We start from the raw sequence: 26,309 nt of genomic DNA, 5'->3' as shown, positions 1-26,309 counted from the left end.
AGCGTACACGAATCTGCCTGATCAGTTCATCCATATCGCAATGCCCTGTGACAATGGATGTGGGAACCTGGCGGCAAAGTATTGGCATTTCGAGTTTTATTTTGTGGCGAACAGGTCTATTTCTGGGTGACCCCACTCCTCAAAGAATGGCCGTAGAACCTGGGGTGAATCTCCCATTCGTGTAGTTGTTGGCTGTGCCTGCTGAGCAGGTCGGCAACCTGATTGTCCTTCCCTGGAAGGTGTTCTGCTAGGAGAAAAATGTTTTTCGGAATCGCCCACTTCCATATGCTTTGTGCCAGATGGGACAGCTGTGGAGAGTGCGTTTCTCCCTGTTTCTGGATATAGTACATCGCGTCATGTTGTCCGTCCAGATCAACACCGTCTTGCTGTACAAGTATTTCTGAAATGCTTTTAGGGCTAGGAATATTGCTAGCAGTTCCAGTTGGTTGATATGCAGCTTTTCTGTTTGTTTGTCCAGAGCCCTTGTACTGTGTATTGAAGGAGATGGGCTCCCCAGCTTGTCAGTGATGCGTCCGCTGTTAGTACTAGTTGTGGAAACGGCTCTTGGAACAGTCGCCCCTTGGAAAGGTTTTGTGGGTTCGATTTCTGGTAACCCCCAGGTTTGGAAGACGTCTGTTATAACTTCGTCTTTTAAGACCCAGTTGTGCGCTTCTGCGAAGTGTCTGCTTAAGTCGTCTGCTTGGACGTTGAGAACCCCGGGCAGATGGACAGCTGAAATTTTCATTTCCCGAGCCAGAAGCCACTTCCAGATTGCTTGTGCTTCCAGCGACAGAGGCCTGGATCTCGTTCCGCCCTGCTTGTTCAGATAGTACATCGTTGTTGTATTGTCCGTCTGAACAAGCAGAGATGAGGTCTTGAGCACAGGAAAGAAAGCCTTGAGAGCTAGATGGACAGCTCTGAGCTCCAACATGTTGATGTGATACGACCTTTTTCTCCGACCACACTCCTTGGACTTGAAGGGAATCCAGATGGGCGCCCCAACCCTGCAGGGACGCATCTGTAACCAGTGATCGTTTGGGCATGTCCTCCTGAAAAGGCACTCCCACAGCCAGATGATTCCGCTGCATCCACCATCGAATGGAGATTCGAACCGAAAGAGGTAGTGACAGCTTCTCCTCCCAACGGTTCGAAAACTGGGACCACTGATCCTCCAGAGACTGCTGAAGAGGTCTCATGTGCAGCCTGGCGTTTGGAACAAGGAAGATGCAAGACGCCATGGATCCTAGCAGAGAGGAGATCTGTCTGGCCGTTGGTCGAAGAGTCTTTAACATTGTTTGACACTTGAGGAGAATGGAGGATAGTCTCTCCTCCAAAGGATACGCTTTTGCGTCCTTTGAGTCCAGAAGTGCGCCCAGATGGTGAATCCTCTGCGTGGGATTGAGGATAGACTTTTTGAAATTCACGTGCAGACCTAGTCTCCGAAGCTGATGAATGCAGAACGTGAGATGCTGCTGAAGTAGAACCGGCGAGGCACTCTTTAGCAGCCAATCGTCTAGATAGGGATAGACAAAAATATGTCTCTTCCTTAGGAAAGCTGCTACGACTGCCATGCACTTTGAAGAGGTGCGAGGAGCTGATTTTAGTCCGAAGGGCAAGACTGCGTACTGGTAATGACTGGTTTGTATGCAGAACCTTAGAAACTTCCGATGCTTTGGGGCAATGGGGATGTGAAAATACGCATCTTGAAGATCTATGGAGCATATCCAGTCCTTTTGATGCAGAAGTGGTATTATTTGATGTAAAGCCAGCATTCTGAACTTTTCTCGCCGAATGAACTGATTGAGGCGCCTGAGATCTAGTATGGGCCTGAACTCCTTGTTTGGACCTTTCTTTTGAACTAGAAAGTATCGGGAGTAAATACCTTGCTGACGTTGTGTCCTCGGGACATCCTCGATGGCCTTCTTTAGGAGTAACACAGACACCTCCTGTTTCAAAAGATGCAGAAGATGGAATACAGTCTTTTGAGGAAGAACGGAAGGGGGGGGGGGGGGGGGGAGACTTGAATCTGATTGCATATCCATTTTGCACAATATTCAGCACCCATTTGTCGCTTGTGATGTTTTTCCACTCCTCCAGGTAAAAACACACACTTCCCCTCACTGGAGTGGTCAACGGGCTCAGGGGAAGCAAACACTCACTGCTTTTGTTGTTGCTCCTTGTTTCCAGGAGCAGACTGTCTGGAAATGCCGCCTCTTCCTCTACCGGGACGACGCTGGGAGAACTGGGATCTTCCCTGATTTTGTTGTGAAGACCATTGAGGGGTTTGAACCCTCTGCAGGCCCTGTCTCCAATCATAAGGACGGTATTTTTTCCTAAAAGTGTCCTTTCTTTTTTCGAGACCTACAGCTTTCACAGTATCCAGCTCCGTCTTCATTCTTGACATCTCATCATCAGCATGAGACCCAAAGAGCGATTTCCCATTAAACGGTAGATTTAGAATGCGGTGTTGGGCTTCAGGTTTAAGACCTGTAAGTCTTAACCAAGCTGAGCGCCTTGCGCAAAGACCATGAGCATAGCCGTGTGTAGACAGGTCAGAAGCATCCGCCGCTGCGCTAATCACCTGATTAGCCACTAGCCCACCTTCATGAAGGATTTCCAGAAAATCACTCTATCTTCTTTGGGAAGTTTCTCTGCGAACCTGGATAAGGAATCCCAAAGTGCGCGGTCATAGCGACCCAACAAAGCGGAGGCGCTGGCGACCTTCATATAGGAAGCAGAAGTGGCACACATTCTCTTCTCTACCGAATCCATCGTTTTGCTGTCCTTGTCCGGGGGAACAGATGAGGACGTCGCTCCATTCTGGTTTTTGCGTGCCGCTGAGATGATGACAGAATCAGGCTGCAGGTCAGATCTAAGAAACAATGGATCATTGTCCGGAGCCTTATACTTCTTCGCGATCCGTGATGAAACCGCTCCCAAGGATGCAGGAGTCAAAAACTTATGCTCAGCAGGCTCCAACAGACCTGGCACCAAAGGAAGTAGAGGTCTCGATGACAATTTTTGATGCAATGTTTCGAAGATAACTGTAGTCTTAGCAGTAGAAACAGGCATCTCTATATTAAGGTTCGCTGCCCCACGGCAAAGAACCTAATTAAAAGTTATTACGTCATCAATCGGCGATATCCTACTTGGAGGAGTTGATGACAAAGTCGGAGAGTAATACCTCTTCGAATTCGTAGACCTTGTCGAAGACCTCGTATCACGTCTCTTGGATGAACGGTGATGTGAGGACCTCGGAGAAGGAGAAGTCCGCCTTCTGACTGATGGAGACTTCCTCTGAGGAGTACGCTCACGCCTTCTAGGAGACTGGATCACTCGTAAAAGAGGCGACCTCGATCTTGAAGCAGGTCTCTCCGACACAGGAGACCTGGACTTAGATCTTGGAAGGTTGATTCTCCTAATCTTCCAATCTCTGAGTTCTCCCAACCATCGTGGAGAGATATTAGCTCCTGTAGGTGAAGGCTTTCTTGAGGGCTCTGGAGAGATCTCTACAATGTTGAGCCCAGGGGAGGAAGAAGAACTCCCAGAAGTAGCCACAGAAACCTTAGATCGGTCTACAGAAACCGTTCTAGGCCTCTTTGCGGCAGGAGACGTCGACAGCGGTCTCCTCGACGTCGATCTTTCCAACGGAGACCTCCTCTTCGACGGCGACCTCCTCGGCGACGATTTCCTCGACGGAGATCTCTTCGGCGTCGACTTCCTCGACGGACACTTCTTCGACGTCGAGTGTTTCTTGGGCGTTGACGTCATGCGCCTCGATGGCGATGATTTTCTCGACGCCATATGCCCTGGGCTCTTCGACGTCGAAGCCTCCACGACGGCGACTTATCTTTCGAGCCTCTCGGCGGTGACCCTCGACGTCGATGTGACGACGTCGAGTCCCGTCCTCTCATAGCCATAGGAGAGCCAGACCTGGATCGCCTACGTTCCTGACGTCTCTCACCTCTTGACGACGAATCCTTCTTCGACGGCGACTTCGACGGATGTCGTGACGCTGATTTCGACGATTTTGAACATACCGGAACTCTAGAAGAAGATCTGTCCCTCGAAGTTGAAGGGGAACGATGTTTTCTCTTCTCCCCTCTATCCTTATGTTCTTTTTGCTGAGAAGAAGTTTTCCTGGAGTGAAATTATTCCCTTCCACTCACGGTTTCTCCTCTGTCATGCAGGGACTGAAGCCTGCTCTTCTCTCTCTCTCTCAAAGTCCTGTTGGACAACTTGCTGCAATGGTAGCAGAGTTCTGGCTTGTGTGAAGATGGAAGACAAGCCACACAGACCGAATGTGGGTCTGTCTTTGACATTTTTTTGCCACAGGCCGGGCACTTAATAAATAAGGCCGGCATTGTGAATGGAAAAAAAGCCAAAAAACCACAAAAAATTGTTGATTTAGTCAGATAATGACTAAAGACGTCGAGTAAAGACAAAAATTTTGAAGAACTACCAGAAGAAAGTGAAAAAATATCACCAACTGGCGAGCTCAATGCTCCAGGATCCTCACAGAAGGAGCCGGAAAAAAGAACTCACCTAACTGTCACCTGTGGTGCATGATGGGAGCCTGGAGGCTCATAGAGGTCTTAAAGGCACGGCGCCAGTTTTTTTGTTCCTATTGTTACAATGCAGCCTATCTAGGCTAAAGCTGCCTCTATGATCCTGCCTGTTTTACCTTTGAAAATAAAGGTTGTGTGTTTCAAAGACAACAAAGGCAGTGCTTTCTTCTTTGCATTTTCATATAATGTAGTTTATATGTCTTTATTTAACAAATGTAAAGATTATACAGGCATTTGGGGGCAGTGTTTATTAGCCTAGTATGGTTATATTGGGCTGCATATGTATATGTGTATGCATATTATCTATATATATATATAGTTATTTTATGTGTATTTATATTTGTATATATATATATATGTAGATATTTGCATATTATTGGCTATTTGCTCCGGGGTCCCGCACGAGGGCGGGACTATTCAGTGCTTATGACTATTGATGAGTATCCCCTGGAAGAGAAGCAAGGGTCACCCGGAGCCGGGCGGTGGCGTCTGGCCACGTTCCTATCCACAGGCTGTCCTGTGGGGGGCCCGGACCAAGTGCCCGAAAGAACGTCTGACAAGGCCTCATTAAACGGCAGCAGAGGTTCGGCCGAGCTTGACTGCGGTTTAAGGACCTCAGTGAGGAGGTTAGTCCTCACGGCCGCGACGGGGAGATCAAGGCCCAATGCCTTGGCCGCCCTCATCAGCACCACGCTATAAGCAGCCCCCTCCTCCGTAGCCACGCTAGGAGGGGAGACAAAGCCAGTGTCGGGCGAAGTGTCCAGCCCATTGGCCTCCCCAAGCTCTCCTGTCCAGTCCACTGACACTCCTGTGCCAGAGGGTCCTCAGACCGCTCCCAATCCTCCTCATCACCCACAGCCTGGTACTCAGGCTCAAAAGATGGGGCCGGGTCATTGAGATAAAAATCTCCTAGCGGCGTCGAATACAGACCCGAATCGAGGACAGGACCAGGGACGACGTCGTCCTGGGACAGCGCCGGGGGCGACACCCGAGGGGCCGGTGTCGGCGAGGTCGTTAAATCGACCGGCGACGACCCGGATCCGGAACCGGACCCAGTGGGGCCCTGTGGCATCGGGACCGAAGTCGCCGACGAGGCCGAAGCCCCGGACGGCGCCGGTGCCGAAGCAACCGGCCCGCGTGGGGACCCAGTCGGAACCGCTTGGCCCGAAGGCGCCGCGGAACCTGACGGGGGAGCGAGCGCCCTCATGGCCATGAGGACGTCAGCAATCTCCCCCGGCGTTGCGTCCTGCCCAGGGACCGGCGGGTGTGGGGCAGGCCGCGGCAGGAGCCGCGTGGCGGTGTCGCCGAACCCCCGGCCGCGTTGCGCGAGTATCGGGGGGGAGTCAGAAGAGCGATGGCGCCTCTTCGACTTCTTGTGCCTCTTACCTGAGGACTTCGAGCCCGAAGACCGATGACGACTCCCGGAACTGTGGGGGCTCCGGCCCCGCGACCGGTCCCTGACCTCCTTTCGGACTGGGACCTCGAGCGGCGCAGGGCATACTGCCGAAGCTCGAGTCGCTTGCGGGACCGCTCCCGTCTAGCCTTAGTCGTCAGGGCCCGGCAGTGGGAGCAGGCCGTGTCGTCGTGGTCCAGGCCCAAACAGTGCAGGCACCGGCGATGGGGGTCGGTAACCGACATCAGTCAGTTGCAGTCGGCGCAGGGCTTGAACCCGGGCATCCCTACCGGCACCGTCTGAGTCAATAGACTTCGAAAAATTGATCAAAAAGGATCTCAAAAGGTTAGTCAAAAAGTGACTTGAGTACAACTTTTTCCAGATCTGCGCTAGCTGGCGCTGAAAAAAGAAGAACTGACGTCAGCACGCGTAGGCGGCGTCTAAAGTACTCCGACGACGTCATCACGGCGCCCACGACGGATGCGGAGCCGCAGACGACGCCTACCGACGCGCAAGGGTACTGCTACGCAAAAAAATTCAGGATCCAGTCTGACGCCTGGGGATATTCTAAGGTAAGGAATCTATCACTAACGTGTCTCTTTCAGATAAGTGGATTAAACTACAAGCACACTTGGTAGCACTGGAGAACTGCTGCTGGAAATAACGTTTCTGAATCCAGTCTGCCACCCGGAGGATATTTATAAGGTGATGGATCTTCCGAAAGAAATACCCATCTAAAAATCCACTAAAAGCACACTGCCAAAGTATCTAGTTTTTAATGGTTCTGCCTGAAAAAATAATCACCCAACATACGTGAATTTATTGGTAAAATGTCTGATATTCCAAATTGTCCTTTTGGGGGAAACAGTTAACATTGGAGACACATTCAGTTAAATCATTCCAACAGGATTCTTATTCCTCAAGCATAGGGCAGAAAGAAGGACCAGAACCATGTTTCCAACAAACCACAAATGTACTGGGAATTTTGACTGACAAAGGGCCAGTCACACACTGTATGCATAGATGTCCAACCTTCAGCAGGAAAAGTGATGGCCACATTAGGGGCACAGCCATGGTACAAACAGTGATAAGCATGCACCTATGCTTATGATAGTTAAAATTGCAGACGTGTTCCTTTCCAAACTGAGGGCGACATCCAATTCGTCTGCAGGAAAGAGGAGTTCAGGAGAATTACAGAGGCCTCTTAAGCAAGCCAACAACAAAGATTAAGAACAGGGTTAGCAATGAGCCACAGATGGACAGTTGTGAGGATAGAGATGATAGATTATCAATCTAGTGCTATGCCTACAATTTTCCTTTCAATGAAAAGGGAGAGAGTAACCCAAAAGAGGAACCACCGGTGAGTAGTTCACACTATGTTTCTAGTTCATGGGTTTAACAAGCATGGACCTGAACCGTAACGCCTCATTGTAGGTGAATGGTTAGGCTTCAAAATCATGTCCGTTTCCCATCCTATTCTGAACCTGTGCATGACAGTGAGATATAGGTCTTTGATCTATGCCCCTGCCAAGCACCCCAAGAAGTAAGCAATTGTCGGAAATGCTCTACTGGCAGGACTGGCAAAACTTTTACCCTGAAGCTATGGGAAGTGTTATTGATAAGGTCATGGTGGTATAATTTAAATAGAAAAATGCTTCTTTGTTAGTTTTTCAGTGCAGGTACTTTATTTAGATGTGCATGCACGTGTACCGAAAGCAGATTCAAAGCTGGCAATCAACAAACTCCTAGAGGACAGGATCCAAGTTTCAGGAGATAACCAGCAGACGATGGGGACATTTCAACACAGGAAGCATGAAAAAGAAAGTATTTTAGCTTACTACTGCAAATTACATTTTATATATGAGCACATGAAACTTACCTTATTTCTGAATTTCACACCATAGAACTTGTCAGCTGATTCTAGCAGCTCCGGTCGGAAAGTTGTTGTAATAAACTGGGCATGTCCTGCTAGTGTAAGGATCATATCTGCAATAAATAAAACAGTAGTGATTCAGCAAACTACTCAAGGTCAAAAAATTATTTATTTCAACTCACCTCGAATACCGAAAAAAGACGTAATATAAGCAGGCTCCTTTAGTATAGTTGATTTACACTATCAGCAACAAAAGTATTTTGTTTGAATGGTGCAAAACGAAAGGAAAATACCTGAGACAGCTTTTCTATGCTGGGCATCCAGAGCCTGGTCAATTTCATCAAATAAGTAGAATGGGGCAGGGTCGCACTTTTGGATGGCGAAAATTAGTGCAAGGGCAACTAATGACTTCTGTCCTCCTGACAGCTGCTGCATTTCCCTCATCTCACCTTGTTTTCCTGTAAAGGACACCTGTGGAAAAACAGAATAAACAATGTTGGACATTAGAAGTTAATAGATTGACTATTTAAAAATTGTTCAAAATACTAACTTGCAAAACATACCTAAATGTAACTATTAACTGAGACCTTCAATTTAATTATTTTTTGCAACTTCGTTGTCCAACCAGACATTACAAACTGAATAAGTGAATGGGGTTGATTACCCACTAGTACAGAACTGAGTGGGTATGTAGACAAAGGTTCAACTCCATCGCACTGTTGTGTTCACAAACTTGTAAATTGTCAAAAGAAAGGAAGGCCTGAGCAGTATAGGTTCCATCGAAAATAGAGTGGAGTTTTCTAAAGTGGACACTTGCTTTTTTCTGTTTAAGCATTGAAAAGAGTCAGAAACAAGAGTGGGTCGTCCTGATACCCTTTCCATACAATATAAACTGAAAGTCCAATGAGAAAACTTCTAAATGAAATATAAATGTTAAGCTGAAAAGAAATACTTTCATTATTTTTAATACGCTCAGTTTATCAAACTTAGGAGGGTTTATGCTGGTGGATTTACTGCCTCAAGATAAATTCGCCATGAATAACACGTTCTGGGACCACAATTGTAGAAATATATAAACTTATCTGAAAGGACTTCATGAAAATATGGGAACAATAGAAGTTACTTACCTTCGGTGGATAATTTAACCACAGATTCCTTATCTTACAATACTCCCCAGGTACCTGCGTGCTGCTAAGTGGTGTCGCGTGGCATCACGCTGCTTCCCTGGAAGTGACAGCGCAGCACTGCATGTAAATGCAAACCCTCTGCAGTGATGGCAGTGTCTTAACTGATATTTTCCACGCCCTAATATGCAGATCGCATACAATAGATAACAGTGTGCTGAGTATTAACCACATGGCTGCTGGGCGTTTTCCCTTGCTGTGCTGGAAAACCACTGATGCCATTTGTTCATGACGAGCTCAGCTCGTCATCAGCACACGACACCTTTGGGTGATGACGAGCTGAGCTCGTCATCAGCATCGAAAGGGTTAACTTGCCACCCTTCTAAAAGTAAAAAAAAAAAAAAAAAAAGATACTCCACAGAACAAGGAGGTGGGAGAGTGGTGAGGAATCTGCCATTTAGCTCGAGTATCCACCAGAAGGAAAACTTTAGTTACCCTTTAAGCATCTGTTCGTAGCTTATAGTGCAGCAGTAGATTTACATGCTGTGCATACTCCTGCCATTTAGTGTTGTTCAAACATTGTCAAATTATTTCTCTTTGGACATGCTTTTGAGTCACAAGTTATGCTAGGTCTCCTCCCTGAAGGACTGGTTTAGAGTGCAGATTACGGTTTGGACTCTGTCAAGATGATGCAGTAAAATACTCAATTGCCTTGACGGAGTACCCATAATCCACGTTTAGAGATGTTCACCACCCTTGCTAAAATTTTGCTGATGGTACCCTCAAACTGAGAGGTGTTTGTCAAATCTCTAACATGTTTTTTTCAAACTTCCAAAGTGGAAGTTTGTCTTTGAGAAACTAATGTCCCCCACACCAGGAGAGTTGTTACACCTGGTATCGGTGTCATTTAAACGTTTTCACTGTCCCTTATTGGAAGAATTTATCCAGGCTTTCTCTTTAAGTACATTCAACACATCTCACAGGAAGGGAAGGATTTGTTGAGGGTGCAGGTGGGAATTAGCATTTATGGTGAATCCAAACCTCTGGCGCATTGAATCCGCTGCTTGTGTGTGTTAGGCCAGCACTCTTGATTACCCAATCACCCACCCATCGCAAATGGGAAGCCACCACTGCTAGCTTCTTCGTGAACACTCTTTAAGAAGTGGTAGCCCCGAAAGGAAGTACTTCGAACCAAAAGGTGAATATACCAATGGTGGGCACGGTGGATTGGTATGTCGAAGTAGGTGTCTGAGGTCATGCAGCATCATGCAGTTGCCTTGACAGAAAAGATGGATGATGTCTTGCAGGTTGCATTTGTTAAGAGGTCTGAGGGAGCAGCCCTTATTTAGGAATGAGAAAGTAAAGAGTACACTCCTTTCCTCTGATGGTGTGGAGGCACCCTCTCTATTGCCCCCTTTTTGGTAAGAACCTACATCTCTTCCTCAAGGAAGATGGTCTTGTTGGGGACATGTCTGAGGTGGAATGCTAGGAGGAGTTGAGAGAAGCTCGAGGCAGTAGCTGTAGTAAACCACTTATGAAACACACTGGGTCTGATGTGATTTTCTCCCAGCGAGAGAGGAAATCTTGTGTTTTTCCACCTACAAGTGTTGTGTGATCAGGGGCTGGTAAGAGGTAGAGCAAGTCACTGTTAAGAGACGGAAGCGCCTTTACTGGAGTCTCCTCATCCCTTTCACCCCTCTATTTCTTCTGTATGCGCCGCTGGTGTATCTTTGCCCGCCTGTTGGTGGAAGAAGTGCTCCTGTCTTTGATAAGACTGCAGAATATTATGGGGATGTAGCTTTAGCTCCTCCCCTAGACTGTTAGCGAAATGTTCTTCGTGCAGTTGTAGTCTGCAGATCACCCATGGGTTTTGAAATCTCTCTAGTTTTTTTAATGATCTTTTCTAGCATCTCGTCAACATGTGGACCAAAGGTATGCTCCCTGTTGAATGGAAGGTTGGGGATTTGTTGCTGGACTTTGGGTTTGAACCCTGAGATGCAAAGCCAGGGGTCTTTTGAACCCTGAGATGCAAAGCCAAGGGTCTTTTCCGCAGAGGATGCTACAGTTAATGCCTCTGGAGGTTTTGTCTGCAGAATGGAGCGTGTAACAAATGTTGGTGTTCAAGATAATCTTGCCTTCGTCTATTATCTTATCCTCCTGCTATCTCTACTTGTCTGAGAGGTGTTTGATGACTTCCTGCATTTTCTCCCACTGAAACCTGTAGTACCTGGTGAGGAGGTTGACAGAACTGGCTATGGGCTAGTATGTAGCTGCCCCTACTGACACTATTTTCGCTGAGAATCAGGTTTTTGCCCTCTTTTTTGGGTGGAGGGGCATTACCTGTGGCTTGGATGGAGGCTGTCTTGAGTATGGTGTGAACAACCAACGAGTCAAGGGGGACTTGGCCTCTGATGTAAATAGGGTATGCTGGATACTTTTTCTCTCCCCTAGGTGTCCCCACCATAAAGTTTACCAGCTCCTTCAAGTTATCAGGGGCAGATTTAAACATGCCTTTGAGCATGGCTAGATATCTGACCGTGCATTCAGATTTGTATAAAGTCTCTACTAGGAAGTCCTCACCCTCTTGTACCAGACTTGGTGGTGTCTAGCTAACCTGTGGATGATCTCATAGTAGTCCAAAGTGTCAATTGGGGGGTATGCCCTAACTGTCTTGTGCTCCAAATCAAGATCCTCAAGGGGCGTCAACACTGTAGTCCTCCCAGGATTCATCAACTGGCCGTGGGTCTACGGGCTAGTCATATGGGTAAATGGGGTCATACAAATGCCAGAGTCAGAATACGTATGTGTGGACCACTGGGGTGCAGTAGTAGAAGCTTTGGCAGTGGGCCTGTGCCCTGTCCTCTACCTTTTGTCACCTGATCCATAGGAGTCTCTAAGGATAGCCTTTTCTTGCATCGGAGTGTCCCTACCTTGGGCAGAGGTGGTCCCACAAAGATATCCAGAGTAGTAGGGCAAAGTACAGACAAAGTGTGGACAGCACTTTTAAATCGTCTCTATCCAATAGGAACATCCTGGGCCCAAAAAACATCAGAAGAACATAACTGATTCTGAGCCTTTGGTGAACGTACAAAGCCAATGGCAGAAAAAACAATCTAATACGGAGACTATGCTCATATGCATTGAGAAATAAGGGAGAAGTTAAAGCACATCTCATGAATCAAAAACTTCTTCGAAGAAAACAACTTATAAACATCTTACCCATCACTAGATGCAGGAGTATGTAGAGCATGTGTATCGACAGCCACACATGATATAAACAGAATGTAAATGATTTGTTCTTCTGGTGGATACTTCTAACTGTAGATCACTCAGCTAAGACTTGATACTAAAGCTGTAATGCCCATGTAGAGGGTCTGTGTAGGGGACTCTGACCAATAAGTCTTCCCAGAACGAGCAGTTGAAAAGTCCTTTCTGTCGGAACTAGCTCTTCGTGAATGTATGAACAGAAGCCGATGATGCAGCCTGGCAGATGTCAAGGACAGACACTCTGGATGACACCACAGTGGTAGCAGCCTTATCCCTGGTGGATTGAGCTCTCAGATTTTCTGGAGGCTCTTCCATGGCTAGTGTGTAGCAGATCATAATGCAGAGGACTATTCGATCTCGAAAAGGTCCTCTCCTGAACCGCCTTCCCTTTATTTGCTCCAGAGAACCTCACAAAAAGTTTATCGTACACTCGATTGTCTTTGATACGATCACTGTAAAAGCGAAAAGCCCTTTTGGGGTCCAACTGATGTAGCATTTCCTCCTCTTTAGAGGGGTGAGGGGAACAAAGAACGTTGGGCGAGTGAAGGATTGCTCAACGTAGAAAAGTCAGAACTTTCGGTAAGGCGGCTGCAAGATTCCACAGCATCTACTTGTCTGGGAAAAAGGCAGTGTAGTATGGTTGCACCGGAAGTGCACATATTCGCAATGAAAAAAACTGACCTAAAGGTCAGTAGACGCAGCCAACAGCTATGCAATAGCTTAAAGAGCATACAAATGAAAAACGTCAATATCAAATTAAGGGACCTACTTCGGCATCTCAGGTGATCTGGGAGGGAACATGTGTGTCAAACCTCTGATACATATGATCACAATAGGAGATTTAATCAACAATTGGTCCAGCAAACATAGAAGGCCCTTATAGGGCCAACAAATAACCTTTAATGTTGTGTACCTCAAGGCCTTCCTGGCCCAAAGACAAAACAAACCAAATGATGTCCAAGAGCTTTGGTTGCAAGAGTTCAGTTTTGCAAAAGCCACCCCAGAGTTTTTTCCCAGTGCTCAAAGCAAAAAAAAAAGGAAATTAGTCAAAAGGCAGAGTGGCAAGGATGACACCTACGACTTCAGGTGGCAAATCAAATGCAGTCCAATTGCCTTCGCTCAGTCTCCAAGTATGTATGTATAGATTGCGTACATTCATGTGGAGAACCCCGCCCTGTTGGTGAGACAAGAGGTCTTTGCGAACTGGCAGCCTGATCGGAGGACAGGTGCTCATATCCAGAAGGTCAAGGCCCCACACTCTCCACGCCCAAAGTGGACCCAGTTCTTCCTGTTCTTTTTCAGAACTCAAGGCAGGGGCAGGAAAGGTATACAGGAATCCTGTTTTCCATTCCAGCCAGAATGTATCACCTAACAAGCATTCCTGAGGGAACTTCAACACGCAGGACTGTTGATTCTGAACATTCTCAACAGTGGAGAAAACATCTAGACAGAATCCTCCCTACTGCTGGAAGATGCCCTTCGCCACCTCAAAATGTAGATGTGACTTGTGATCTGCCAGACCCCTGCATACACAGTTTACCAATTCTGGCACTGAGGGACCCTGCTAGGTGCCTCCGTATCCGTAACATGCTCTGGCATCCCGGAAACCTCCAGAGCTTCGTCAGAGAACCCAGAACCCCATTCCATCTTGCTTGTTGCAATGCCACATGGCAGTGGTGTGTTCATGAGAACTTCCCTTGATGGAGTCAGAAGAACGAAATTCAACACTAGCAGACTGATGTGGAATTTGCACTCCCCTGATCTTCATCAGCTCCGAAAGGAAGTCATGCAGCATTGCAGGGCAACTTCCGTCACCACCATCAGCTCTGGCTGGGGATGTAAAAGGGGCCCTCAGCTGGATCAACTGCATTCGAGCAGCCAGCACTTCAGATTTCAAGCCATCTCCCCCAGAGAACTGGATGGGAGCAGTTAGCATGCCTTGATGCTTAGCCCACTGATACTATAAATTCCAATGCAGAGCACGCACAAGTTATCTGACATAGCTGACAAGAAGGCTGCATGAGGCCAAGAAGCATCAAAGCTGCTTTCACTGTGATCCAGGACCAAGCCTGAAACATCTGGTTCATAAGCTGTGCTTGGAAGAGGTGTGGCGCAGCTGACTCATGAACACCGGTGCTCACGGTTCGATCCCCGGCGCTGGCGGCAGGTTATCCCAGCACCATGTGACTCTGGGCAATAGCTTGCTTAATCTTCCCGACAGCCCCCCAGCGCCTCGAAACCCTTAGGGGCAATTGTTAGCGCTTTACAAATGCCAGTATTTAATTTCAAGCAGCATGTCCTGGACTTGTTGCAGCAGAGGGAAAGTCAAACTCAACTGAGTCCAGAATGTCCAATGAATGGAAATCTCTATAAATGAGTCAAGAGGTACTTTGGCGCATTGATAATGAACCACAACAATGTCAAGAGGTTTGCCGTTATGTACTGCTGACTGTGAATAGCCCCTCCCTCTTGAACAGCCAGTCATAGAGGTACAGGAGTACTGGTATCCCTGACCCGAGAAGATGGGCAGCAACCACTGCCATCACTTTTGCAAAGACCCTATGGGAGCTGATGAGGCCAAAGAGAATAAATTAAAATAATCGGATTTATATTGGTGTGAACAAATGCCCAAGGACATCAAAACACTACAGAAGGGTTAGTTTGAAACAGAAATGTAGTGAAAAAGCTAGCAGAAGAACCATCAAGAAATCATTGCAAATTAATTTGAAGAGTGAAGAACCAAGTTTTCAAGGTCTTTCGTAAAGGGGCAGGAGTCTGAAAGCGGGTGGCAGATAACAGGGGAGAAGTCCAGAAATAAACTGTAGCAACCGAAAAAGCTCTGCTCCCCACTCTGCCTTTCCGGTATTTTTGGTACAATCACACTGTTTGGTTTGTAGAATGAAGATGTCGAGAAGGGATATACCAATGAAACATTGTTTTAATTTCTCTCTGTCAAGTATTGTATAGTGCCTTACGAACAATACATGAAGCTTTAAACTTAATACGCTTGATTATTGGTAGCAAATTAAGCTTCGATATCCCAGCCGAGATGGACTGATGATAAGTGATGTCAAGTGATGTCAAGGGGGTCAGGAGGTTAGTCCTGACCCCCACCATAGGAAGCTCGAGGTTGAGAGCCTCGGCCGCCCTACTCAGCACCATTGCGTATGACGCTCCCTCCTCCGTAGCCACGGTAGGAGGAGACAACATGGCAAGGTCAGGAGAGGTGTCAAGACCACTTGCATCACCCAGTTCCTCTCTCCAGTCCTGCTTAGTATCTAACTGGTCAGTTAAAGGGTCACCTAACCCCTCCCAGTCCACCTCATCATCCTCTGGGTGCCACGGTTGTTGAAAAGGGACCCAAGAAGTGAACAGTGGCAGAAATACGCCACCCGACGCTGGTCCAGCTCCATTTATTATTTATTTATTTATTTATAAAGTTTTATATAGCGCGAACAAAATCCCGAAGGATATCAGAGCGCTTTACAATAAGTTGGAAGAGGGGACAAAATGAAATATACACAGCAATTGTGGAAAGAAAAAAACACACAAAAAAACAATGCTAAACAGTAAACATTGGTACACATATAAGGTATCATATTATGCAGACGATACGATCCGTGAATGTTAGTTGTGCCATGGAGCTACAATGTGTTTGCTGCATGTAGATTTGTGGAGGCATAATACATGAGGATAACAGTTCTGTACAGTTAGTGTGCTGTGGATGTACACTGATTGCAAGCGTTCTTACACTGAGTGCAAGTATGCCTGACTGGTACACTACATGGAAGACCCTGGGCTCCATTTTGGAAAGTCTAGGCCTGCCTGGTGAAAACATGAGGAGTTGAGGAATCCCCCCCAGACAGAACCGTGCATTGCTGCATTCCTATGAGCTGAGAGGGACATGCAGTAGAGGATGGGAGAGCCAGGCTCTCTCAGTATTTCAAAGGGCTCTTTGATTCAATGATAGATCACAAGGAAGGGGCCTGTACACATCACAGGAAGAGGGAATTGAGGCTGATCAGGAAATCACAACGTTTTGGGCTGGGAGTCCAGGATCAACCCCTTGAAGCACACACCACTGTGCCCGAAATCCAGGTGTGAACTATGGAGTATATGGCCATAACCCTGCTTTATGATGCTCCTGGCATAGGGGTTGCCGCCATGGCACTCACAAGTCCGGTCATGCTGACCTGGCATTAATGTTAATGGTGGCTTCCTCACAACTCTTATTCCAGCTCGGGGCAAGAGCGGATTCCCCACACATCATACAGGACACAGGGAGTCCTCAAGATGGGGATTCCCACCTTGAACCCTGCTCCTTCCAATGCTCTTGTTTTCCTCACAGGTAACACATAGGTGTTGGTAAGGGGGCAGGTGCTTGGTGCTCCAGGATCCAGAGCAGGCGGTCTTGGTTTCCCTGGGTGGTGTCCCCTCACCCAGCAGGGAGACTGGCGGTCCAGGGACCCCAGTCCTGGTTACGGACAGAGGTCTTGGAGAGCTTCCCCTCCTCATCATCACACAGGTTGTCTGGCTGCTTGGTAGATGGCAAAGGTTTGGGTCTCAACCCCCCCCCTTCTTGTATTCCTTTTCCAGGCTCAAAATGTGATTTGGTGTCTGAATTTTTGAAGTTTTATTTTGATGTTCTGCTTCTTTGAAATGGACATCTTTCCCATTTCTTCTTCCTCCTGAATGGTGTCTGTGACAGCAGGCAGGACTCAAGAACTGATAAGCCCACATCAAGATTCATGGGGGTGACCATAGTGCACACCTGGATTTCGATGTCCACGTTGGGAAGGAGGCCGGGGTAGGCGACGACCGGGGAGCCGACCGCTCCTTGCGGCACCACTACTGCGTTCGTTGCCGTCGGAGGTGTAACAAGGTCAACCGGTGTCGAACCGGATCCGACCTGGATCCAAGGGGGGCCAGCAGCGCTGGAGCCACCGGCAGCGAAGATCTAGGCCCTCTCAACCGAGTCCGCGGGGCCCGAAGGCGTGCTGGTGGGGTCGATCGCCCAAAGATGGCATGCATCGCCTCGTAGAACGTAGGAAGCTGGGCGGGGGTCGCTCCGGGTCCCGGAGAGGGAGGGAAGCTCGGGAGAAGTTGGCCTGATATATGATGCTCACTAGTTCTAGTGATCACCTTGTATCAGTCCAAACAACCCTTATGGTGATTGGTTTTAAGTCAACCTTATAGACCAGCTATCCTAATGGTAGCATGGACAAAGCAGTCTTAGGCTAAACTTTTTTGGCATGTGAAGCCAGCTGTTTTACCACATATAACCCCTTGAATACCAAGTGAAAGGACACCACACAGGTTGTTATAAAAATAAACAGATATTTATTAATAACAAACACCTCTGAACTCTTTATGAGATCAGAGGGCTAAGCACATGGCAAGACTCTTAAGAAAAATACGTTTAAGTTGCACGAATTACAATGGTGCCCTAGGGGCACGAGAAACCATATACTAAACAAGTGGTATAAGGAAATCGATAGAAGGAATGGAGCTGTCCAGAGGCTGTAGGATCGCTGGGACTACACTACCCTAACCTTAGGTAAGTAATAGGAGGCCCACGGGACGCGTGTGCAGAGTGTGAACTCACACGCGAGATGCGTAACAAAGTCAATGGACAGTACAAATTACGAAAAGGTAAGTATTAGACAGTTCCGACTAGCTAGGACTAAAACGACTGGAAATCTGGACACTAGGAGAGTCAATCTACCCTTGAGCACCGAAATGCTCTTGTTACCTCACCCACGGGCTGCAGGTGCAAAAGTGTGTCGGGTTTCCGCGTTGAAGTCTATGGAGCCTTGAAGAAAGATGCTGCAGGCGACCAGGAGGAAGCTGTCCGGAGTGGGTGGATCAAGGAAGATGAAGACCTGAAAGCAGAGGGGACAATTTTCAGAGTCACTAGCCAGTGACTGGTGTGGAACCAGGAAGAAACCAGATGCTGTCGTCGCGATCAGGTGAAGAGTGGACGCTTGACTCTGCAGCCACGTGGACCAGGAGGTGTCTTCGACGACCAGGATGGAGGCACGAGCTGTCCCACGCAGGCTCTCGCTGTCGGCGGTGTTGGTTCCGGATTCGGCGTCAACAGGCCTTGGCAAAGGCAACCCACGCGGTGAGTGGAAAAGGCGTCTAGTGCGGACCAGGAGGGTCCGGGGTGGTTCTCCTTTGCAGGGAAGCAAGGGCCAGTCTGGAGCAACCAGACCAGCGGTGTGGATTTCAAGGATCGTCGTCTAGGAGGCCACTAGCCAGTCGGCAAGTGACCAGACAACGCGTCGAGCAGCAATCAAGCAAAAGGGCCCCACGCAGATCTCGTGGATGCTGGAGGGCTGATCTTCTGTGCAGGAGCTGCTCGGGGCTGGGGCTTCTCAATCCCCAAAGCACTTCGTCGAGGATGCCTCTGAAGTCTTGCTGGAAGCGAAGTGCAGTTTCTCCAAGATGGCTGGTCCCACGTGTCTCGTCGCACCCACGGATCTCAGCTGTGCTGCAGATGTGGGTGTCTGATTTCTCCATGGTTCTGAGTTAGAAGATGAGGTGCAAGGCGCAGTCTTTGATGGCGAACTACTGAGAGTTCCAGGAAGGTTGTGTACCACGGTTGTCTCGCCCATGTGGGAGCAACTAGGATTAGTGTGAGGGAGTGTTGCCGCAGTTTGCGTGCCACCAGCGGGATCAGTGGTGCTGGGGGAAAAGCGTACGCAAATCTGCCTGACCAGTTCATCCATATCGCATTGCCCTGTGACAATGGATGTGGGAACCTGGCGGCAAAGTATTGGCATTTCGAGTTTTCTTTTGTGGCGAACAGGTCTATTTCTGGGTGACCCCACTCCTCGAAGAATGGCTGGAGAACCTGGGGGTGAATCTCCCATTCGTGTAGTTGTTGGCTGTGCCTGCTGAGCAGGTCGGCAACCTGATTGTCCTTCCCTGGAAGGTGTTCTGCTAGGAGAAAAATGTTTTTGGGAATCGCCCACTTCCACATGCTTTATGCCAGATGGGACAGCTGTGGAGAGAGCGTTCCTCCCTGTTTTTGGATATAGTACATCGCGGTCATGTCGTCCGTCCGGATCAACACCGTTTTGCTGTACAAGTATTTCTGAAATGCTTTTAGGGCTAGGAATATTGCTAGCAATTCCAGTTGGTTGATATGCAGCTTTTTCTGCTTGTTTGTACAGAGCCTCTTATACTGTGTATTGAAGGAGATGGGCTCCCCAGCCTGTCAGTGATGCGTCCGCTGTTAGTACTAGTTGTGGAACCGGCTCTTGGAACAGTCGCCCCTTGGAAAGGTTTTGTGGGTTCCACCACTGCAGAGAGTTGTGAGTGCGACTGTCTACCAACACTAGGTCTTTTAGTTGTCCTTGAGCCTGGTTCCATTGCCGTGCTAGGCATTCCTGTAATGGGCGCATTTGAAGTCTGGCATGGGGGACAATGAATATGCAGGAAGCCATCATGCCTATGAGCTGCATGAAGACTTGAGCTGGCAAAGAGTGTTTTGGCAGGAATTTGCGAATGAGTGTCTACATACTGGCTATCCTCGCTGAGTTGGGATATGCCTTTGCCACTGATGTGTTTATGGTGGCTCCCAGGTACTGCTGTGTGTGGGACGGTTGCAGATGTGATTTTGTGTGGTTGATTGAAAAGCCTAAGCTGTGTAGCAACTGGATTGTCTGAGACGTGTGCTGCACATTGTTGGTACGATTTTGCTTGTATTAGCCAATCGTCCAGGTAAGGGTACACATGGACGTGCTGCCTCCTGAGATGTGCTGCCACTGTCGCTAAGCATTTTGTAAACACTCTTGGAGCCGTGCTAACCCCGAAGGGCAAAACCTTAAATTGGTAGTGTTGACCTTCTATTGTGAACCTGAGGTATTTTCTGTGGGCTGGATGGATGGGTATGTGGAAATACGCATCTTTGAGGTCCAGTGTTGCTAGGAAATCTCCTTGTTGTAGCAACGGGAGTGTAGGAGAGTAGGGTCTGCAATCCTATGATCACCTAGATTTTTGCTTTTTGTTTCGCTGGTTTACGACTTTCCCTGGCTGTGGGCCTGCTAATCAGACCCACAGCCTAGCTGTTCTCTCACTAAATTGACACGTGTACCTTAGGTGCATTTACCAATTGGTACTGGGCCACCTTATCAGACCCTGTAACTCAGGGCATAGGTGTACCCAGGGCCTACCAGGGGCTGCAGCATGTATTATGCCACCCCTGGCTGGCCATCTAAATCTGACACAACTGGCTGCACGACAGCTGGGGCAAGGTGGTGTAATCACCCTTTGCTGTAGATATAGTATCCCTATATCTAACCCTAAAATGGACACATGTATTCCTGTAAGTCACTCCTATGGCAGGCCTTAACAATCCTGAAGGCAGAGTGCTTGGAATTATGTGAGATGGTGCTCTGGCATGAGCTGAGCCTGTTTGCAGCTTGCGGAACCAAGTTCTAATAGCTGTTCCATGATAACGCATACCATATACTCTTAAGTGCATTATAATCCTCGCGGTTATTTGCCAACTTTGGTATCGCTTTATCAAAACATGTCGAGTAAGGTGTCATACGAATTGGAATACTAACCCCTCGCCAATTCTGGCGACGGGGTTAGCATTCCACCCTTCTAGAGGGACACGACATGTATGTAACTGTGAACCCCGGTTAAAGTTAACTCGAGCCTCAGCATCACAAAATGGATGCTGCCACCACAGACACAAGTCTGACCCCCTGCAGTTGGGAGTCCTTCCAGCGAGGGGAGCTTGGACAAAGGGTTTCCTGTCAGGGGCGGTGCTAGCACCATCCCAGACAGGGGTTTGTGTAACCACCCCCCTTCCTGGTCCCACCCATGGGCAGGACCTAGTCGCGTGCCAGCCCCTTTCCTTAGTATAAAGATAGGAGCGGGCCCCCTTCCAAAATTAGATCATCTTTGAATCCTGAAACTACTTTCCATGAAAGGAACTCAAGACTTCTTCTCAAGATTTCTCCATTATGACTAAGGAGTAGTCACCCTGCAGCAGCAGGCACCAACTAAGTATTTTGCGGTTTGCTGAAACGACCTTCCTCCAGGAACCAGACCGACCAGCACGACGAGACCCGGACTCCCTGCCCTCTCTGACCTCTACCTGCCTCTACAGCACAGCTGAGAACCGTGGGTGCGACGAGACCAGAGGACCCGGTGACCATCAGAACCAGCACGACACTGACCCAGCACGACCGCCGAGGGACCCTCGAGTGGGTGCAGTGGGGTAAGAGAAGCCCCAACCCCAAGCAGCACGAGCACCGAAGACCAGCCCCCCAGCATCCACCAGATCTGCGTGGGGCCCTTTTGCTTCTGTGTCGCTTGCCACGTTGTCCGGTCACTTGCGGGTTGGCTAGTGACCCTCCCGACGACGTTCTACGTTTGTTTCACCGCTGGTCTAGCTCCTCTAGACTGGCCCTAGTCTCCTCCTGAAGGGGACCTTCCTCGGACCCTCCTGGTCCATCCAAGACGCCATTTTGTGTCGCCACGTGGGCTTGCCGTAGCCAAGGCTTGTTGCCTCCTTCACCGGATCCAGCATCGCCAGCAGCAGACATCCGACGTGGGACAGCTCGCAGACCTCCAGCCTGGTCGACATCAGCGCCCCTGGTCCGTGCAGCAGCAGAATCCAGTGTCACCTCTTCACCTGGCTGAGTGACCTCGTCCGGTGCCAACCTGGTGCCCACCTAATCACTGGCTAGTGATTCAGAACTTGGTCCCCTCTGCTTACAGGTACTCTTCTTCACTGATCCGTCGTTGGATCAGCCCGGAACATCTTCACTGGTCGCCTGCCAGCAACTTCTTCTTTCAGGCTCCTGGTTCGTCAACGAGGGTTTCCGACGACACTTGAACCCTATGCAGCCGCAGCCCCTGGGCTAGGTAAACCGAGTACCCCGGTGCTCCAGCGTAGAACAACTCTCTAAGTGTCTAGATCCACTTTCGTTTTTGACCTACCTAGTCGGGTTCGCCCGAGAACACTAACTTTTGCATTTACTAGTATCCATAGACTTTGTCCCGCATCCCGCGTGAGAGTGCACACTCTGCACCCGATCCCCCTAGGCCTCCTGCTTGTAATCTGAATGTTCAGTAGAGTAGTCCTAGCGATCCTAAAGTGTCTGAGATTAGTTACTTACCTGCTAGTATTTCGCATTCCACTTTTGTAGTATATGGTTTTTCGTGCCCCTCGGGCATTTGTGTAAATTGTGCGAACTTAAGTATTTTTATAAGAGCTTTGTATTGTGCTTAGCACCCTGTCCTCATAAAGAGTACAGGGTTGTTGTGTTCTAAATAAATAACTGTTTATTTTCATAACAACTTGTGTGGTGTCCTTTCACTTGGTGTTCAAGGGGTATATGTGATGGTATAACAGCTGGCTTAACACGCCCTCTAGAGCTTAGCCTGAAGACTGCTCGTATCCACGCTACTAGGATAGCTGGTCTATAAGGATGACTTACAACCAATCATCAATAAGGGTTGTTTGGACTGATACATAGTGATCACTAGAATAGTGAGCACTGCATATCAGGCCAACTTCTCACAGGGAGCACTTGTTGTAGTGTTATCATATGAAAGTGCTCCGACAGTATGTATTGATTTAGGGGTCTGAGGTTCAATATTGGTCTGAGAGAACCGTCCTTCTTGGGAATAAGGAAATATAGGGAGCACACTCCTGTCCCTTGCTGTTGGAAAGGGACTTGCTCTATGGCCCCCTTTTCTAGCATGCAGTTCACCTCTTGTTGTAGCAGGGTGATGTGTTCTCTGGACATTGGACGATGTCTGGGTGGGATGTTTGGTGGTGTAGAAGTCAGTTCTAGGCAGTAGCCAGACTGGATAATTTCTCTCACCCACCTGTCTGTGGTAATTGCGTTCCAGACAGGTAGGAACTGTTGGAGTCTGCCTCCGACCGGTGTTAAGTGGTCTGGAGGTAGCGTAATGGAGTCACTGTTTTGAGGCAGTGGAGGCTCTGGTGTTATTGCCTCCACGTCCTCTCCCCTTGTTATTGTTACCTCTGTAACCTCCTCTGGTTGTGTTCTTGGTAAAGGAACCATGTGTGTTACTTTTGTATGAGGCCGTTGTTTGTGAGGTATTTCCTCATGTAGTCGCTCTGTATGAGGAGCGACGAAAGGAGCCTCTATGTTGCTGAAATTGCAATGCCCCCATTGATTTTGCCGTTTCTGTGTCCTTTTTCATTTTATCCAAAATGGTGTCAACAGCAGGGCCAAATAGAAAATCCTGATTAACAGGCTGGTTAAGAATGGTGGACTGCACCTCATTTTTAAAACCAGAAATACGCAGCCATGCATGTCTGCGTAGTAGGACGCTAGTGTTGATTGACCTAGCTGCAGTGTCTGCTGCGTCAAGCGCGCATTTGATGGAGGCGTTTGGTATGAATTTTCCCTCCTGTATGAGATCTTGGGCTTGTGCTTTGAAAGGCTCAGGTAGGTGTTGCATTAGCGATCGTCCATGAGTTGGAGGCTTGTGCTGCTACCCTTTTTCCTGATGCCTCTAGTATTTTTGACTCCTTGTCGGGGGGAGGTGCTTCCCCAGTGGTTTGGGAGTTGGCTCTTTTACGTGCGTTGGCCACTACCAGGGAATCATGTGGTAACTGCCCTCTGATGTAAGTAGGGTCTGTAGGAGCTGCCCTATACTTTGTTTCTATTCTGGGGTTGATTACCCGTGCCCTGGCTGTATCCTTAAATATTTCAGGTGCATGTTTCAGAACTCCCTTTAACATGGGAAGTGTTTTGACACATTTTTCTGATGTAGGGAAGGTGTCAAACAAGTAGTCTTCCTCAACAGGGTCGTTATGCATATCTACGTTGCGGAACTGTGCAGCCCTGTCTATGAGTTGATTAAAAACTACGGTGTCATCAGTAGGTGACGGCTTACTAGGATAAGAGGATATATCCGGGATGGGATGGGTGTTGTAAGGGTCAGTTGGCTCTTCTCATGGCTTAGTAACCGATTTTTTTGGCTCTGGCCTTTTTTCGGGTCGACCGTGACTTTTGGTTCGACGCGTTTTTTGTTCTCCGTAGGCTTCTTTGTAGGAATGTCCTTTTCCGAGTCGATGTTCCTTTTCGGATCGACTGGTGGCTTCGGCTTTTTTGGATGAGTGTCCTTTCCCGAGTCGGTTGTATTCTTTGGATCGACTGGTGTTTTCGGAGCCGGTGTCTTCGGGTCGATAGGTTTTCCTGGCCTCAACGCGGGTTTAGGTACGGCGCCTTTTGCCGGGTTGACGGATTTTGGTGCCGAAGGCTTGTTCAGGTCGGCGACCTTTTTTGGTTCGGCGCCCTTTGGTTTTGTGCCCTTGTTCGGTTCGACAACCACTCTAGGCTCGACAAGTTTGGGCTGTGCGGCCTTCTTGGGGTCGACATTCTTTTTCGGCTCGACGCTCTTTGGCTGTGTGGCCGTTTTCGGATCGACGCCCTTCGGGTCGACGACCTTCTTTGGCTCTGGAACCTTCTTTGGGACGATGTTACTGGGCCCTGGTGTTTCGGAAGGTTTCGGAGCCGAGCCGGATGGCGGGGCAAGCGAAACTTTTTTCTGATCTTGGCTAAGGCCCTTTGGCGATGCCTTGACCGGAGCCGTTGGTAACGGGGTAGATGGTGTCGGGGGCAGGGTACTCACAGTTTGCCCCGGTGGGATGTCGTCATCGGAGTCCGAGTAGTCCTCGACGGTGACGATCTCTAGGTCCGAGTCTGGAGCTTCTTGTAGATCCTGGTCATCATCGAAGATGTTGTCCGGGTCCGGTGCCTGTCGCTGCATTTCTTGCCTGGCGGCACGTCGGTTTCGAATAGTTTTCTTCGATCTAAACTGTGCGCAGGCTGGACAGCTTTCCTCCTTATGGTCTGGGGAAAGGCACTTGTTGCATACGGAGTGCTTATCAGAATGTGGTAACTTGGATTGGCATTGTGGGAACCTTTTATACGGGCCATCAACGTGGCGTCGAAAAGGCCCAACGGCCCGCGTCGACGACCGCTTCGAGATGAAAGGCTGGATCGAGTAGAGTGGTACCGAGCGAGAACAATGTAGGATCCTAGAAAGGAAATGGAGAAAAACTTACGACGCAGCCTCTAGACTTCTCTACATCCTACAGAGGAAACTTTATTTCTCCAGCATTAAAGCGGCCAAAAAGGAGTACTTTACCAAAGCCATAGAGGAAGCCCAGCAAAAACAACAAACAGTCTTCTCCATAGTTAAGTCCTTCACTCATCCCAAAGCCCTCCTACCCGAAATCCCTCCATCCCAAACCTTATGCAACCAAATTGCTGATTTCTTTATAGATAAAATCGCCAACATTCAGAAGGATTTCCCTCAACCCCTTACCACTACCCATGACGCCGTCACAATTCCCTCCACTTTCGGCAGTTTTTTACCAGTCTCCCTTCAACAAACCCATAAGGCTATCTTGGCCTGCAAATCGGGAGCCCCCACGGACTCATGCCCCCCTAGCATTCTTCACCATCTCATTGAGGCTGTAAATCCTACAATTAACGCCATTATCAACGAATCCCTCGAATCAGGCATCGTTCCCGATGACTGGACAAGGCCATAGTGAAGCCTCTAATGAAGAAACAAAACAAATCCCCCACTGACCTCACTAACATGCGCCCAATTTCTCTACTACCCGCATTAGGCAAAATTACGGAGCAGTTAGTATACGGCGAGTTAAAAACCTTTGTAGAGAACAATCACATTCTGCACCCCCAACAATCAGTGTTCCGTTCCGGCCACTCCACTGAAACCGCCTTGATTGAATTATCTGATTCTATCAAGTTCCTGCAGGATGAGGGGAGACAGGCTGTACTCATCCTGCTCGATTTAACAGCAGCATTCGACAGCATCTTGCACGTCATTCTTATCAATAGAATGCGCGAGATTGGTGTGACAGATACTGTGCTGACATGGATTACATCGTTCCTGTCCAATAGATCTCAAACGGTTTCACTAGGCCCTTACCTCTCCAGAGAAAGACCAATCACATCAGGAGTCCCCCAGGGGTCCATACTTAGCCCTCTTTTTTTTAACATTTACATGGCCCCCCTCCTTGCAGTGATAGAATCCCACGGAATCCT

The 26,309-nt window shown here is 48.5% G+C and overlaps 1 protein-coding gene across 1 annotated transcript in view; it reads right to left on the bottom strand.

Annotated features, from left to right (window-relative positions):
• SMC3 (structural maintenance of chromosomes 3) overlaps positions 1-26,309 on the bottom strand; it is an 889,895-nt gene that overhangs the window by 57,694 nt on the left and 805,892 nt on the right. The window contains exons 27-28 of the mRNA XM_086922774.1: positions 8,128-8,305; positions 7,841-7,947 (exon numbers count right to left, since the gene is read on the bottom strand). Coding sequence (XP_086778900.1) covers positions 7,841-7,947; positions 8,128-8,305 — 285 coding nt within the window. The remainder of the gene's footprint in view (positions 1-7,840; positions 7,948-8,127; positions 8,306-26,309) is intronic.

The sequence above is a fragment of the Lissotriton vulgaris genome, chromosome 5 (assembly GCF_964263255.1).
Source record: "Lissotriton vulgaris chromosome 5, aLisVul1.2, whole genome shotgun sequence".
Lineage (NCBI taxonomy): Eukaryota > Metazoa > Chordata > Amphibia > Caudata > Salamandridae > Lissotriton > Lissotriton vulgaris.
The sequence above is the reverse complement of the archived record's forward strand: the minus strand, read 5'-3'. Positions and strand labels throughout refer to the sequence as shown.